General features: G+C 41.2%; 1 protein-coding gene across 1 annotated transcript in view; it reads left to right on the top strand.

The window, feature by feature from the left end:
- The window catches only part of NLGN1 (neuroligin 1), a 457,546-nt gene extending 441,087 nt beyond the window's left edge, over positions 1 to 16,459 (top strand). Inside the window, exons 8-10 of the mRNA XM_039489407.1 lie at positions 8,075 to 8,287; positions 13,565 to 14,354; positions 15,550 to 16,459. Of these exons, the coding sequence (XP_039345341.1) occupies positions 8,075 to 8,287; positions 13,565 to 14,354; positions 15,550 to 16,372 (1,826 nt within the window). The 3' untranslated portion in view covers positions 16,373 to 16,459. The remainder of the gene's footprint in view (positions 1 to 8,074; positions 8,288 to 13,564; positions 14,355 to 15,549) is intronic.
- Positions 16,460 to 17,608: the final 1,149 nt, after the last annotated feature.

Raw genomic sequence — 17,608 nt, 5'->3', positions numbered from 1 at the left:
GCTTGGGACATAAGTCATAATTTATCGAATCCAATGGAATGGAGGCAAAATTATTAGTATAATACTGATTCTTCCATTTTTCTTTTTCTTTTTTTAAATGGAAAGCTCTCCTCTCTAGCTGAACCGAACATGTATTCTCCAAATCTCTGCCCTTGTGGTGGACAGTAGATGTTTCCTCTTCTGCTCTCAGTGAATCTTTTTGCAAAAGATTCTTTAACTCTAGGAAATGGGTTCTGCTTTATTTTTTCCAGGATTTTTGTATTTTAGAATGAGGTTCAGGGCTTGATGTGAATTCTCATAGCACCAGAGGTTTGCCTCAGCGCTTAACCAGCATATTGGTCTTCTGCAGCTCATCACTTGCTCTTATGGACAGTGACAGCTGCCTCCCATTTTGCTGCACAGGAAATATAGAATAGGGCATGGGGTTCCACAAGCTAGTGTTTTAGCCCCTCAAACCAGCCTGTCTCCCCCATCAGAATCATCCTACCTCCAATGTGAACCAACCCTCCATTTTGCCGGCAAATGGTGTGGGATCACTTGGGCACAGCAAAATCTTTCTGAACTACTACTGCTGGTCTGTTCAACATCAGAACCACATGTGGTCCCATACCACATGTGGTATGGGACCACAAAGACTGAAGCACATTGAGGAAAAGAGAGGGAAAACTCATTAATTGGAGCCCAGTGTAGACACTGACATAACTGTTTTCTTATCCCAAAGTTTCTGGCATTCAAGGAAGGCCTTTGGCCAGTTTGCCTTTGATCCCATAGCCTATATCGGTCATTCTTATACTCCATTTGCTGCCTGTTCTAGACTGACAGCTCATTAACTGTCTATAATCCAATCAAAAGAGGGGCTGGGCCAGTAGCGTAGCTAGCGGGGTTCAGGGGAAGCAGCCGCTTCCCCTCAGTACATTTTCAGAAAGTGGCGCCTGCCAGGCCAGCGCTGGCGGCAGCACGCCTGGAAGAGCCATGGGGGTGGGGCGGCAGGTGTGGAAGCGGTGCCTGCCGGGCCGGCGCTGGCGGCAGCATGGCTAGAGGAGCCATGAAGGGAGCGGCAGGTGCGGCTGGAGGAGCGAGGGGGCCGGCTCCTCGGCCATCGCGCCCCATGCTCAGTGCAGCCCCAACATTGCCACAGCCACCTTCTGCGGCAGCTGCTCAAGGCTCGGTGGCCAAGTGTTCCCCACCCCTTGCTAATGTGGCAGGGGAGGTGAAAGGGCCCCTGCTCCTTTAAGGCCACCTGGCTGGCGAGCCCCGTGTGGAGTGCACCGAGCGCTGGGAACAGGCCGGGGACAGGCAGCAGCACAGGACAGAAGATGAGCAGCGGGGGTCCGGTGCCTTGCACTGGGGGGTCCGGGCAAGGGGCTCCCCAGGGCCGGGCCCACAGGGCAGGGGTGCAGGCCATGCTATCTGGATGGGGGGCCCTGGTGCGGCACAGGAGCCTGGAATCTGGGGTAGGGGGGACGGGACCCCACAGGTGGGGCTGGGCGGCACAGCCTGGTGGAGGACACCTGCAGAGCGCGCTGGGCAAAAGAGACTCTCCTGAGAACAGGGGGTTATCCACACCCCTGGGAAGCCCGCAGGAGTCCTGAGCTGGCCCCGGGGTTAATCTGGGGGGGAAACGGGAAGAGTCGGGCGTGTGTGGCCAGAGTAGGAGCCAAGGGGAGGCGTGGCCAGAGGAGGAGCCAAGGGAGGGCGCCTTTTTATGTTTGCAGGGCCGGCTCCAGACCCCAGCACGACAAGCACGCGCGTGGGGCGGCACTTGCCGGCAGGGACGGCAGTTTGGGCCGGCGGACCTGCCGCAGTCACATCTGCGGGAGGTCCACCGGAGCCCCGGGACGACCGGACCTGCCGCAGCCATGACTGCGGAGGGGGCACTACTCCCGCGGCTCCAGTGGACCTCCCACAGGCGTGACTGCGGACGGTTCGCTGGTCGCGCGGCTCGGCTGGACCTCCTGCAGGCATGCCTGCGGCAGCTCAACCGCAGCCGCCGGACCAGCGAACCGCCTGCAGCTGCGGGAGGTCCAGCCAAGCCGCGCGACTAGCGGACCCTCACCAGTCAAGCCCGCGGGAGGTCTGCTGCTCCTGGGGCTCCGGGGCACCTACCACGCATGACTGCTTGGGGCGGCGGAATAAGTAGAGCCGGCCCTGTATGTTTGCTCCCCCTACACTTAAAACCTGGCTACGCCACTGGGCTGGGTGCAACTTCCTGGCTTGCTCAACCACAGAACTCTATCATTTCCTTAAACACGGAAATTATATTTCCTTAAAGCCACTGGTACCTCCCAGATCTTCCTGTTTTTAGGCTCCACACAGGTTAGAAAGGAAGCACAGCTAGTTACAAACCTTTATGAGCCTTTCTTTTCTACCATCTTCATTTACACCATGCCTCAGTATTCCTAAAGAAAATTATTTGCAGGGACCAAAACTTCTCTGATGTGTGGGGACTTTGCATGTAGTCTCAGTCGCCGGTTCAGTTTCGCTCCTATGCTTTTGGGAGGTGGGAAGATGTCAGGTCATGACATCAGCACCCATTCCCTCCCGCACACACACACAGAATTGTAATGAGTTATAACACAATACAATAATAAATTAATATTAATTATTTCTCCCTCCCAGGGCCTCTCCATGAGCATCTAAAGTATCCTAGATTATTTTTGCCCTTTCTTGGCACCTGGCAGTGTTCTGCTGAGTTATGCAGCTGAATGTTCTAAGCATGATGGTTTTCAAAATATGGAATAAGGGAAATTAGAGACGCTATCAAAATTAAGAAAATAATAGTGGGGGATTTCAATTATCCCCATATTGACTGGGAACATGTCACCTCAGGACGAAATGCAGAGACAAAATTTCTCGATACTTTAAATGACTGCTTCTTGGAGCAGCTGGTACGGGAACCCACAAGGGGAAAGGCAACTCTCGATTTAGTCCTGAGTGGAGTGCAGGAGCTGGTCCAAGAGGTAACTATAACAGGACCGCTTGGAAATAGTGACCATAATATAATAACATTTAACATCCCTGTGGTGGGAAGAACATCTAAACAGCCGTACACTGTGGCATTTAATTTAAAAAAGGGGAACTATGCAAAAATGAGGGGCTTAGTTAAACAAATTAAAAGGTATAGTGACTAAAGTGAAATCCCTGCAAGCTTCGTGGACGCTTTTCAAAGACATCATAATAGAGGCCCAACTTAAATGTATACTCCAAATTAAAAAACACAGTAAAAGAACTGGAAAAGAGCCACCATGGCTTATCAACCATGTAAAAGAAGCAGTGAGAGATAAACAGGCATCTTTTAAAAAGTGGAAGTCAAATCCTAGTGAGGTAAATAGAAAGGAGCATAAACACTGCCAAATTAAGTGTAAAAATGTAATAAGAAAAGCCAAAGACGAGTTTGAAGAACGGCTAGCCAAAAACTCAAAAGGTAATAACAAAATGTTTTTTAAGTACATCAGAAGCAGGAAGCCTGCTAAACAACCAGTGGGGACCCATGATGATCGAGATACAAAAGGAGCGCTTAGAGACGATAAAGTCATTGTGGAGAAACTAAATGGATTCTTTGCTTCAGTCTTCATGGCTGATGATGTTAGGGAGTTTCCCAAACCTGAGCCGGCTTTTGTAGGTGACAAATCTGAGGAATTGTCACAGATTGAAGTGTCACTAGAGGAGATTTTGGAATTAATTGATAAACTTAACAGTAACAAATCACTGGGACCAGATGGCATTCACCCGAGTTCTGAAAGAACTCAAATGTGAAGTTGAGGAACTATTAACTAGGGTTTGTAACCTGTGCTTTAAATTGACTTCTGTACCCAATGACTGGAAGATAGCTAATGTAACGCCAATATTTAAAAAGGGCTCTAGAGGTGATCCCAGCAATTACAGACCAGTAAGTCTAACGTCACTACTGGGCAAATTAGTTGAAACAATAGTAAAGAATAAAATAATCAGACACATAGAAGTACATAAATTGTTGGGCAAAAGTCAACATGGTTTCTCTAAAGGGAAATTGTGTCTTGCTAATCTATTAGAGTTCTTTGAAGGGGTCAACAAACACGTGAACAAGGGGAATCCAGTGGACATAGTGTACTTAGATTTCCAGAAAGCCTTTGACAAGGTCCCTCACCAAAGGCTCTTGCGTAAATTAAATTGTCATGGGATAAAAAGGAAGGTCCTTTCATGGATTGAGAACTGGTTAAAAGACAGGGATTATGTCTTCTAAATGGACAACCTACCCTAAATGCACAATTACTGAGGGACAATCTCCACTCATTGATATATTTTGCTTTCCACAACCAAATCTTTGTACAACTTTTCATGAGTGATGTACCCAAGTATTCGGATTCTAATATCTAAACTGTTTTGTTAAATTTATTTACCTAAATTTGGGTTATTGCTGATTATGTACTACATGTATCATATGACTTTTAAAAACAAACTTTGTATTTATGGATAATCTAAGCACTATGCCCAGATGTACAGACACTCTATTCTCCACCTATGTATTATATATATATTTTTAACATTAGCCTTAATAAAAAATTTAAATCTGAGAATAGGAATCCATTCTAACTACACTGAACAAAATATGCCAATTAGATGTGGTATATTAGGTCTTAACACTGGAGAACTGCTGGCCTAGCACTTTATCCCACTAGCCTGTTCCCTCCCTGGGCAATAAAGCTCAGCACTGACCTAAAACAAATGTATCTCTAAATGTAGCATAGCTCAGATCTCTCTGCAGCAAGGCCAATTAGCTTTCCATGCAGTTTACAGTTGGGGAAGGTCTGTTAGAATGAACGTGAGTGCATTTGACTGAGCACTAAAGACTAGAGCAATAAACAATAGTCATGTGTATTATAAATATTTGTTTGTTACTGCAGAATTTTAGTAATACAAACTAGTAACAGTGATTAGGCATAATCTGACAAAAAAGAACATATCAGTTAGGTACTGTGGACCAAAGTCTGCCTTCAGTCACCAGTCATTAAGTCATTGGAGTGACTCCAGATTTACTGTGGTATAACTGTGTGCAGAATTTAGTCTAGTACTTCTTTTCCTATTATACATAACTTGCTGTTGTCATCCCACAATAGGAAAAAGGCGGGGCAAATAGAGCATCTCCATTTGATCATCAAGAGCAGTCTGAAAATTTCACACACCACAATAAGAATTAAATGTTTCCCATTTTGCGTAGTGCAATCTAGTCTGAACAGTGTTACTTGTTTTAAATAGAAGTTTTGCTTGTTTTGCAGTCTAAAAATAATAGTAATAAAAATAGTGGACTGCTGGCCTCTCGAAAGATTATATTATTTAATCTGATTGTGCTTCTGCTTTTATTATTGGTCTAGCAGGTGAAGATCTACATCTGCAAGCTCAGAGTCGTATTTGTCTCTCTTACACAAAGTTTATTGATAGTATCCAAATGAAACTTTTAAAGAACAGGCTAAGGGATGATCCAAATTCCCAGCCAACACTAGAGCAGTAGAGCTAAAAGCGTGAAGCTCGAAAGCTTGAGTGAAGAAGCGTCATCTGTAGCTGGGGTCTGTAACAGATTCACATCTTCTGTGGATAGAGTGCACAGAGGACTACTGACCAGTGTGTTATTCACATGCAGATTGCAAGAGCTACAGTTTATGACTTTCCTCCTGAGAAGGAGGGGATTTGATATTGGGAAGGTGTGTGAGAGATGAATAGAAGTGAAAGAATGAAAAAAGGGGGTGGGGGAGAGGACCTGTTGAAAGGGAAAGGCTGCCAATAGGGCATTGAGCATAAAGAGAAGAGGAGCAGTAGCTGAATGTCCAAAAGGTGGAATGGGGCCGTCTTATCTTGTCACCTCCTCCCCCAACCCATGCTGGGCAAATGTTATTTGGCTGCAGATGAATATCAATACTTTGGTCTAAATGTATCTGAGTTCTTGTTCAGTAGAAGCCAAGTGAATGTACAACTCTGAATCAAATATCTTGTCACACCCTTCAGGATTAAGAGGTCACACTTGGGTGCCTAAAATTTGGCACATTATATAAAAAAATGACCCCTTTTTCAGAGAGGCTGGACATACCAGCTCACATTTACTTCAGTGTGCTCAGCCCCTCTGACCATCAGAACACTTGTATTTAGGTGCCTAACTCTGGACCTGTTCCAATGCCATTGAAGTCAGTGGGAGTCTTTTAATTGACTTCAGCGGGAATGGAATCAAGTCCTTTATCACAAAGCTTGAAATCATGGCCTTAATGTTGCTGTGCATTAAGAGAAGAAATATTCCTTTCTTCTCTTGAATTTGTATCCATTTCTCTCTGGAAAGGTGCATCAGTTACAATAACGCCTGATCCTCCTCTGTTAGCTCTTACTACATGTTGTGTTCTGTATTTCTGCAGTTACTGTCCTGTTGACTTCTAGAGTAAATGGTCGTCTCTCTCTATCTATGCAACTGAGTCCATAAATTCAGCTTCTCCCTGTTTATACCCTGGTATTTTAAGTACCAAAAGGGATATTTTTTTTAAAAGGACATAGTAACTAGCTGTTATAAATAAGGAATCTTTTTTCTTCCTTCCCCATCAATATCATACCCAGTTATCATTCTGAATTTAAGTCTTAAGAGCTGCAAGTATTGCTGTTAATGTGACAGCGTGAGTGAATAGGTTTGTAAGAGAATTGTATGCTTTCTTCTGGAAAACTACTGTAAACTTTTTTGTTTAGCGTGGTGATCTCTGCATCAAAGGAGAGTTAAATTAGTGTAACTTTAAGTAGAACAGAGGAACCGCTAATATTTAGTTCCTGTGGAGATAATTGTTTTAATGGTGGTACTTCTCTACAGGGCACTCATTGAAAGGCTGTTACATTGTCCATTTCGTGTGCATGAAATCAGTTTCATACACAAGTGGAGGCTTTTGGTTTTCCTTAAAATGCTGATATTATTTAAACCTTTGCTCAAAAGACTTTATAATCTGGACATGAGGCCAACAGGACCCATGGGGTCCAAGATAAAAACCAAGAGGGGCTTTTCTCTGATGTGTTTATTGTTCAGCTTTTAAGGTCAGCTGCCTAATGATAACAAGTCTTTAATAAACGAAAAACCAAAGTTCCTGTGCTGACTACAGGAAAAGCACTCATTTCTCCACCTGATACAATTCCCAATCTGACTATGAGGAAACAAGTTATGTGCTCCCTGGTTTACATCTAAGCTTCTATCTATTTAATGCTAAGCGGTTACTAGAGCAGCTCAAATTGCCTTGTGTATCCTTTAATGCAGACTCAGTTAACCCAGGTTAATGGATGTGGGTTGGAGCTCAGGGAGTAGGAGAGTCACTCAGGTTGTACAGCTCAGCCTGTCCTCTGACATAAATTGAATCTTTAGGGGCGTAAAGCGAATGGGAGAGAAAAGAGGGGAAAAGGAGGCAATGTGGTAATACAGGGAGTACCTACACCACAATCAACAGGTTGCAAAATTGAACAGTCACCCCTCTGGCATGCACCAAACTCATATCTGCATATGCAAATTGGGTAGCTGGGTGCCCAGCTGATTCCTATGCTTACATAAATTGCTGCAAAACAGGCATGTGCCGAGTTTTGCAGACACAGTCCTTTTAACACACACATTCGCAGGCTGCACATTTGGCCTTACAAATTTTGTGGTGTTCTGTTCACATGTATGTGTTGTTATTTTTCTTTAGTTGAATTCCAGTAGTGCCCACAATGAGAAAGGCACTGCTCACATACCGAAAACTTGGTCCCTTCCCCAAAGATTTTATTCTCAATTTATTACATTTCAAAGCCATAGGTCCTTACTGACTTATTCCCAGTCTTGTACTACAATGAGCATATTATCCTGTATTGTACCTACACAATTCTCACATTCATTTATCATGGTTAATATTACAATGAACAGCAAAGGATTTACTGTAGCAAGGATGAGTCACTTGTAAATTATTGCCAAGTGGATATAAAAAATTATGTATTTACATAGTACTTAGCTCCATTTACATTTGAAGCATTACTGAAAAGATAACAGTGCAACAAGCATAATCTGAGGAGCCTATGCTAAACCTTTTCTCTTTTTCCTTTATATTTGCAGGTTTCTTGAGTACTGGGGATCAAGCAGCAAAAGGAAATTATGGCCTCCTTGATCTAATCCAGGCTTTGCGATGGACTAGTGAAAATATTGGGTTCTTTGGTGGTGACCCATTAAGAATAACTGTTTTTGGATCCGGTGCAGGCGGTTCGTGCGTCAATCTGTTGACTTTATCCCATTATTCTGAAGGTAACCGTTGGAGCAATTCAACCAAAGGTATTATGCAGGTTGCAAATATTGACAATTTTGGTGTCTGCATGCCACCACCATTACTACTATGTGATGCTCTGTATTTCTCTCTCTGTTTCTATGGACTGCTGAGTTCAACTGAATAATAATCTGGCTTTTTAAAGGCTATAATAGCTGCCTTCCCCTCAACTCTTCTGTGCACGTTTAAATTTGGGGTGGCTTTCTTTCTGTTTCCTGTGGAGCTTTGTAGAAACACTTTTGCAACAGACTTCTGAACAGCACATGCACAGCACATCATTTTTGTCTCTTTTCTTTCCTACCTAAGGGTGTCCTCTTTGGAAAACCAGTCAGAGATGCTCACAGTCGATGAGGTTGACTATATTCAATCAGTCATCAAAGGCATGTTTAGTTTCTCATGAGGAGCAGGATTTAAAGAAAAATAAAACGACATGGTTCCTGTTTTCAAGCCAATGGCTGAAATGCTTAACAGTATTATCTAGTGGGAAGGAAAAAAAGTGCCTAGTTCAGAAATCTTTTGTCTGAAACTGCATGAATTTCACTTGCTGTCTTATGAGAAAAGAACGTTTGAATGTTTTGCATGCATGAGCCAAAATTGTCAAAGCATCAAGGTCACAAATTAATTTTTTTTTTGCCCATATATGTTTTTTCTATTCCATAACTTAACACATTTTCTCTAGTTAAGTTAAGGCAGACAGCAGGAAATTACAAACATGTTGTTTGAGGCCAAAAAACTTTTTTACCTTCCCTTTTGGCACCAGAATTTCACACACTTTTTTTCTCATTTGCATCGCCACTGCTTTTTGATCACATTGTTTTTCTTACTCCATCCTGTCATTATCCGTTTCACATGTATGTATGCTATATTGTTTAGACTTAGCTGGCAGATGACAGAAAACCCTTGTTGATGGAGTCTGGAGAGACACATAAGCCCTGATTTTCCTCTGATTTACATTGGTGAACTCCCTGGAGGGCCTGATTGTACACTCGTACTGGAGTAACTCCACTGACATCAGTAGAATTTACTTCTGACTGAGCACCTGATCCAAAGCCTATTGAAGTCAATGGAAAGATTCCCACTAAGTCTCAGTGAGCTTTTGGATCTGGCCTTACTGTGATGTAAATGGGAGAAGAGTCAGGCCAATTCTCTATTATGTAAACAATACTATCGTGGAAAATAGATTCCTAGGATGGTGGGTTTAATTTTAAAAATTATTTTTTAAATTATTTAAAATCATTATTCTTTTTATTATTTAAAAAAAAAATTGTAAACCATTTCCAGCCAAAGACCACTTTAATACTTGAAATACCTTGAAGCAGAAGTGTAGAATCCATGTATAAATTTGACACTCACAATTATATAGATCTTTTTCATGTTAACCTGTGACATGTTTTGTAAAATGGCATTTTAAGCCAGTCAGAACTTAACCTAAGCATAGTGCCCATAACCATGTGTAATCTCTGGGTCATTTCATGCCATCAGTTTTTCTGCAGAACTCACAGTGCAGGTCATCTGTGGCATAGTGGATTGAGGATGGGGCTAAGAGTCAGGAAACCTGGTTTCCATTCTCTGCCAATGACTGAACCTTTGGTTTAATTACAAGTAGCTGATGTAATGCTGAACTCTATATGCTTTTATCTGAAATGACCAGTCAGTCATGATCTGCATCTTGTCAGCTAACTCTACACAGTCATGTTGTAACACTATAAAATGTTGTCAAAAGCACAAGCCCATTTACTATATGCTGAGTGCGTACTTGAGTGCTCTCATCCCCCACTGAACAGAGCATTCTGCAGGGGTCAGGAGACACTCAGCACATTGCAAGATGAAGATCTTAAATAAGTTGCCTCAGCTACCCAATATGCAAAATGGGAACCGTAGTGCTTATCCATCTCGGTAAAGTACTTCAAAATCTGTGGACGAATAATCGCAAATTATTATTTACCTCAGTGGGACCGTGCCATACAAACGATAGCAAAGTATGGCCCATTATGCAGTAATGTCATTTTAATATCAGCCTACAGCCCCTGGAGCCATGAGTGTGAATATTTCCTGATAGAAATCTAGTTCATTTTCTTTACTGTATATTGCTGCTGGCAGAAATCAGTTACAGTATGAAAATTACTTTTCTCGCTGTCATCCATTTTTCACTAACATGGTTCAACAGAAGTATTTCTATGAAGTAACTGAATTGAACTTTATGGCTAGAGGACTTGACGACTTTTAACGTAATCTGGCCTTTTATGTGCCATTTAACAAGCTATCGTGTTTATATCAGCATTTTCTTACCGTGTAACTGACTCTTTCTCTCATTGGTATAGAAAATAATTCTAAACAATTAAAAAAAGAGATTTACAGAGTATGCACATAACGTAAAGCCACGTTGCATTAAGAATTACATCCCAGTGAAAAATTCAATTTGGTATTATGCTGCATATATTCTACTGGCCAGATCTTCAGCTGGTATAAATCACTGTAGATCCATTGACTTCAAGCTGATTTACATCAGCTGAATACCTGGCCCTATAAATATTGTATTTTCTATGCCTTTAATTCTGAGGTTCTGCTTTGTTTTTACTCAGCCCTTTCTCAGGCAAAACTCAGTTATGACTCATCTGATGAATCTAGAGATGCTCTTGAGCCACATATTTCAGTCTACGTCCAGATTCTGCTACAATGAAAGTTTTGCCTGAGTAAGGGCAGAGTAGAGACTGAGTAAGGACCTCAGGATTGGTCCTGTTATAATCTTCAAGGATTTTAAAACTCCCAAAAGATCTTTTTTTCAATGTTTTCATGAAGCAATTGATTCAAACTAGCATTTGATTATGGTTCTGATCCTGCAATGTGATTCAGGTAGTCCCTGACTCAGGCTCTGTGCAGTGCCTGAGTCGACCTGCACATCATGTTGCGAGACGAAGGCCATAATTTGTATTTTTAAAGAGCCAAATTCTGAGATGAGTTAAGCAGGTGCAACTCCTGTTCGCTGGAGGTCTACTGGCTGATCAGCAGAGTGTGCCCCAAAGATATTTTATTTGCGTAAATCAATGATAGAGGGTCAGATGTTGCCTTCAAAAGTTGCCTTCAGTTACCCTACTGCAGTGTTTCCCAAACTTGGGACGCCGCTTGTGTAGGTAAAGCCCTTGGCGGGCCGGGCCAGTTTGTTTACCTGCCGCGTCCACAGGTCCGGCCGATCGTGGCTCCCACTGGCCGTGGTTCGCTGCTCCAGGCCAACAGGAGCTGCTGAAAGCGGTGGCCAGTATGTCCCTTGGCCCGTGCCACTTCCAGTAGCCCCCACTGGCCTGGAGCAGTGAACCACGGCTAGTGAGAGCCACGATCGGCTGGACCTGCGGACACGCAGGTAAACAAACTGGCCTAGTCCGCCAGGGGCTTTCCCTACACAAGCAGCATCCCAAGTTTGGGAAACACTGCCCTACTGCAAATCCTTGGTAACTTTACTGATGTCACTAGAATTACTCCAGATTTGTACTGGTGTAAATAAAAGCAAATTTTGGCCAAATATAAAAAGGTAATAAAAAAAAGGTAATAATTGGAGATATACCAATCTCCTAGAACTGGAAGGGACCTTGAAAGGTCATTGAGTCCAGCCCCCTGCCTTCACTAGCAGGACCAATTTTTGCCCCAGATCCCTAAGTGGCCCCTTCAAGGATTGAACTCACAACCCTGGGTTTAGCAGGCTAATGCTCAAACCACTGAGCTCTCCCTCCCCCAAATATGCTTTATGTTAATGTAATGTGTATATATCAAAGGGCATTTTGCATAAATTATAGTTAGCTATGAAATAAATATAGGTCAGATTACAAAATATTTTCCAAAAGACTGCACAAAGAGACTGCATAATTGCAAATTGTTTGTTGTCCTTCAGTTGTAGGACTTCTGTGGTGATGCAGAAAAAAGTTTTAATACTTTAAAACTCATTAGCAAGAAAGGTAAAATATATTGCCTAATATGGACTAAATTATGATTTGCTAGGAGTATGGAGTAGAGGATCCATTCCCACTTCATTGTACAGGGGCCAGACTGAAAATTCCTGTTGGAAGTAGAGCTAACCTCCCCGAAGGGTATGGGGAAGGGGTAGAGTGATGCCATGGCCCAACACAGAGGGGAGTACAAAAATATATGGGATTAGCCACTCTAGTTTTACCCCTTCGGGCCAGAATTTCTCATAAGGCCCTTTCACACACACCTAGTACATGAGCCATGGCTTAGAGCTGGGAAGAAATCCCGTCACCACTGAAATCATTGGCAAAACTCCTGACTTTGGTGGGGTCAGGATTTCACCCATGATGTGGACAAGTATACTTAAAGGTTAAAACAAAAAAAAGATCAATTCAAACAAGGCTCTGTATATTTGTGAGCAGAGCTTTTGGTCCGGATTCTACTCTCAGTAACACCAGAGTAATCCAGAGTAATTACTTCAGGTGTACACAAGTATAGGTGACAGCAGAATCTCCCCCATCCACCCCATCTCTCATAAATGAATACCTGAGTATATGTTTAAATTTCTAAGTCACAAAGCAATATTTTAGGATATTCAGTGTAAAATGTATCATTTTCCTTTTTTATTTAAATGTGACCACCATAAACCTTAATTAAAAATAGGACCTTTTACAAGAAAGGATCTTGACTCTTAGATAAATGAGTTAGGAATGCTGGCCAGTACTTTGTATGGCTTCAGAATATACAATTTGTTATAATACCCAATTGAGAAGCCATGTACATTTCAAGCCAAGTTCAATCCTAAACAGAGTCTATAAAAACAGCATACTAGGTCCTATTCAGTCTTCCATTTAAAACATGGTCACACACATGCAAGTGCTGATGACTTGAACAATATCTAAGAAATCAATCAATTGCAGGGCATGACTGGCTTTTCCTCCAACCTAATAAAATAATTTTAGTATTATGAGTTTTTCAAAACAAACGGTGTTATCTTGAACAAGATATGGCATCAGACAATTTCTCCCACTCTTTCAGCTTCCTGAGTTACTCAGGGCCAGATCCTCGGTTGCTATAAATTGGTATTTGCATGAGTTTTACTCATCTATTGGTCTAGGATTTATATACATATGTGCATTTTTTTGTACACGTTAGATGTGGATACAGCAACAAGCAGATTTTACCTTCAGTACTGCATTTATTTATTAGTAATTTTTTTAATAAAGGTAAAAGATTTCCTATTGTCCCACCTACCTAATCTAAACATTAAACAGCTACATGCTTATAAATGTCACCTCAGTACTTTTTAAATATTTTTCCCCCCACAGGACTTTTTCAAAGAGCAATAGCTCAAAGTGGAACAGCTCTCTCCAGCTGGGCAGTTAGTTTCCAACCTGCAAAATATGCCAGGATGTTGGCTACAAAAGTTGGTTGCAACATGTCAGACACTGTAGAATTGGTAGAGTGTCTGCAGAAGAAGCCTTATAGAGAACTTGTGGACCAGGACATTCAACCAGCGCGATACCACATAGCCTTTGGACCAGTAATTGATGGTGATGTGATACCAGATGATCCTCAGATATTGATGGAACAAGGAGAATTCCTGAACTATGACATAATGTTGGGAGTTAACCAAGGGGAAGGTTTAAAATTTGTTGAAAATATAGTTGATAGTGAAGATGGCATATCAGCTAGTGATTTTGACTTTGCTGTTTCCAATTTTGTCGATAACTTATATGGATACCCTGAAGGCAAAGATATATTGAGAGAAACTATTAAATTTATGTATACCGACTGGGCAGACCGACACAATCCGGAGACCAGAAGGAAAACACTGCTAGCTTTATTTACTGATCACCAGTGGGTTGCACCAGCAGTGGCTACAGCAGATCTTCACTCGAATTTTGGATCGCCTACATACTTCTATGCCTTCTACCATCATTGCCAAACAGATCAGGTACCTGCTTGGGCAGATGCAGCCCATGGAGATGAGGTTCCTTATGTACTGGGAATCCCTATGATTGGTCCTACTGAATTATTTCCCTGTAATTTCTCCAAAAATGATGTCATGCTAAGCGCAGTGGTGATGACATACTGGACAAACTTTGCAAAAACTGGGTGAGTACTAGATAGAGAGTAATCTCATATATAAATTAAGGACTTGATCCAGCAATCCTTTCCTATGGACTTCTGTAGGAAATACTTGGGCCAGGAAGGAGTATTTATGTGAATAAGGGTTGCAGGATTAGGTTGAGAGTTATATGTTTTTAATATCTCTCAGTTCAATTAAAAATTGCATATTCTGTTAACACATGGGGAAACTGTCCATGTGACTGTTCTATACATAACAGTGTGATAAATACTTTGTACATAAAAAAGAAGGGCTACAGAAAGCAGCTTCCCTGATATTTTTATCTTTTTCCATCTAATATTTAGCTTTTTCATAGTACTGTAGTTGGCCTTTAAAAGTTCATTGTGCTTTGTAAGATTCTGATACTTTGAGAGAGATTCTCTGTACTTAAAATAGGGAGTTCTGTTGGAACTTTCAATTTTTTTAATCTGACCACTGTGTAAGGAATTGTAACATGTATTACAGTGAATAAGGAACATACTGAGATCACGTATGGCAGTTATAAAGTGCACATCATTAAAAACAGATCATCGTTTAACAAACCACAATATTTGACTGTACTCCAGTAGTGGTGGTATTTTGATTATAAAGAACGCAAAATGCCACCAACATTACAGCACATGGAAGATTGAGTCTTAAAATGATGTCCACTTATTCAAATGAATAGGCATTTATGAAAGTAAGATCCATGGAGTAGCACTTGAGAGGTACCGAGGACTGACCTTGTATCACTTCTCCGCACTCCGTTGGGCTTTCAGTGAATGTGTGCTATACTGAGTTAACACACTGCCCTTTCACCTCTGAAGACCTGAATTCAGAGGCTGTGATTTAAGTTACAAATAAAAACAAGGTTTGTGACCCCTCATCCTAGTCTCTAGTTGGCATTAATCTACATCACTAGTACCAAAGTATAATACTGTTGACAATTTTTCCTTGAGAGAAAAGGACTGGGATGCTAGACACTGACTGGGGTTTGGGTACAAAGGTCACTGGGGAAGCTTGCAGTGTCCACTTGCATTGTGTTGGCTCTAACTGCTATTAGGCCTGCAATTCCATGAACACTACATTCACTGCCCTTCCCCTCCTTCCCCCAAATAAATGTTAAAAGGCAATATCAAATCTTAATTTTATAATTGCTTTTGAAATACAGACTTTACATCTCAGCTTTTTTTTTTATTCTAGTGACCCAAATCAACCAGTCCCACAAGATACAAAATTCATTCATACTAAACCCAATCGTTTTGAGGAAGTAGCATGGACCAGATACTCTCAAAAAGACCAACTGTATCTTCACATTGGATTAAAACCACGAGTGAAGGAACATTACAGGGCCAATAAAGTGAACCTGTGGCTGGAACTGGTACCTCATCTGCACAATCTTAATGACATTTCACAGTATACCTCGACCACAACTAAAGTGCCATCAACTGATATTACTTTCAGACCAACAAGGAAAAATTCTATACCTGTTACTTCAGCCTTTCCTACAGCCAAACAAGATGATCCCAAACAACAACCAAGTCCATTTTCAGTGGATCAAAGGGACTATTCCACAGAGTTGAGTGTTACTATTGCAGTTGGAGCATCATTGCTATTCCTAAACATTCTGGCCTTTGCAGCATTGTACTACAAAAAGGACAAGAGGAGACATGATGTTCATAGGAGATGTAGCCCACAGCGTACTACTACCAATGATCTTGCCCATGCACAAGAAGAGGAGATAATGTCCCTCCAAATGAAGCACACTGACTTGGATCATGAATGTGAGTCCATCCATCCACATGAGGTGGTTCTTCGGACCGCCTGTCCCCCAGACTACACACTAGCTATGAGAAGGTCTCCTGATGATATTCCCTTAATGACACCCAACACCATTACAATGATTCCCAACACTATACCAGGGATTCAGCCCCTACACACATTCAATACCTTTACTGGAGGACAGAATAATACTCTGCCCCACCCACATCCCCACCCCCATTCACATTCAACAACCAGGGTATAGCCAGACAAGATGAAACAAACTTTATTTTTTTTTGATGGATTACAGTAGGTGACATTAATGAAGATTACTTGGCTTTCAACCTACAAGACTCTTACTATTTAAATATGGAGGAATATTATGTGAATATACATATCAAGAACTTTTGGGGTTTTGAAAAAAAAATGAATTGTACATATATACAAATGAACTTTAAAAAAACACTTTGCAATTGCTTGAGGCAATTGTCCTGAATGATACTTTTTCATTCACATTCAACTATTAATTTTTTGAAGATTTAAGTTACATAATGGAATTAGGCATGTGCAACACAAACAGAAAAGAACTCTGACTGAAATTTAAAAAAAATCTATAAATATGCACAAGGGACACACTAATGGAATGTCAGATAATTTTCACCAATTTTTATTTGGAACTGTTTTATTGTGTAGTCCATATTTACATATTTGGATAAGTACACAAAGCACCAATGCTGTTAAGGCCTTAGTAAGGGGCTCATGCTGAAATCTGCCAGCCAAACAAAGAAGTTTTAAAGCCTGGCAGGTACAACATTATCACATAAGTGCTGTCAGTATAAAAGTTGTGGGAATAAAGGAAACTGGATATTTTTAGCACGATGTGCATGATAATTTATATGCTTGGTGGCTGTGCTGCTGATTAAGCCGTAATTAAAATTCTTCTCATCCCATTGGAGTTTTTAATAGAAGCTTCCTCCATCAATTGGCACAACCTAAAGAAGATTTTTTTAAAGGGGCAAAAGTAATTACAGTAAAATAATTCACAGTAGCTTCAGTAATAGAAGGAATTACAGTAGTTCTTAAAGGTATTTGATGGTATTCTAGGTATATAATGCTGAACACTCGCTCAGTGAATCCCAGAGGGAAAAATATCTTTCTGTGTTTTTAATGTTCTCTTTTGTTTCCACCTAAATAATTTATAGAACTATAACCTTAATGGAACCTCTTTGATGAAGGATTTATAATTTGCCGTGGTTTAGTTACAAAATATTTAGTTCATATTGGTAAGATAAAGTGTGTCCAAAGATTTAATTGCAAGGATATTTTGCAGTATAAAGATGCCCCAACATTGCCACTCTGATTACAGCTCTGTTATTGTTTTAACTCATGGTGCATGTGACAAAGTTTACTGCTAATATTTTAATGTAAAGTTATTTCCCTTTTTGCTATACATTATCCTTGCCATTCAAGTGAATTCACTGGATGAGATCTCTATAGAGTG

Source organism: Mauremys reevesii, linkage group 9 (genome assembly GCF_016161935.1).
Source record: "Mauremys reevesii isolate NIE-2019 linkage group 9, ASM1616193v1, whole genome shotgun sequence".
In the NCBI taxonomy this organism is placed as follows: domain Eukaryota; kingdom Metazoa; phylum Chordata; order Testudines; family Geoemydidae; genus Mauremys; species Mauremys reevesii.
Note: the sequence above shows the minus strand (reverse complement) of the source record. Positions and strands in the feature narration are given on the sequence as shown.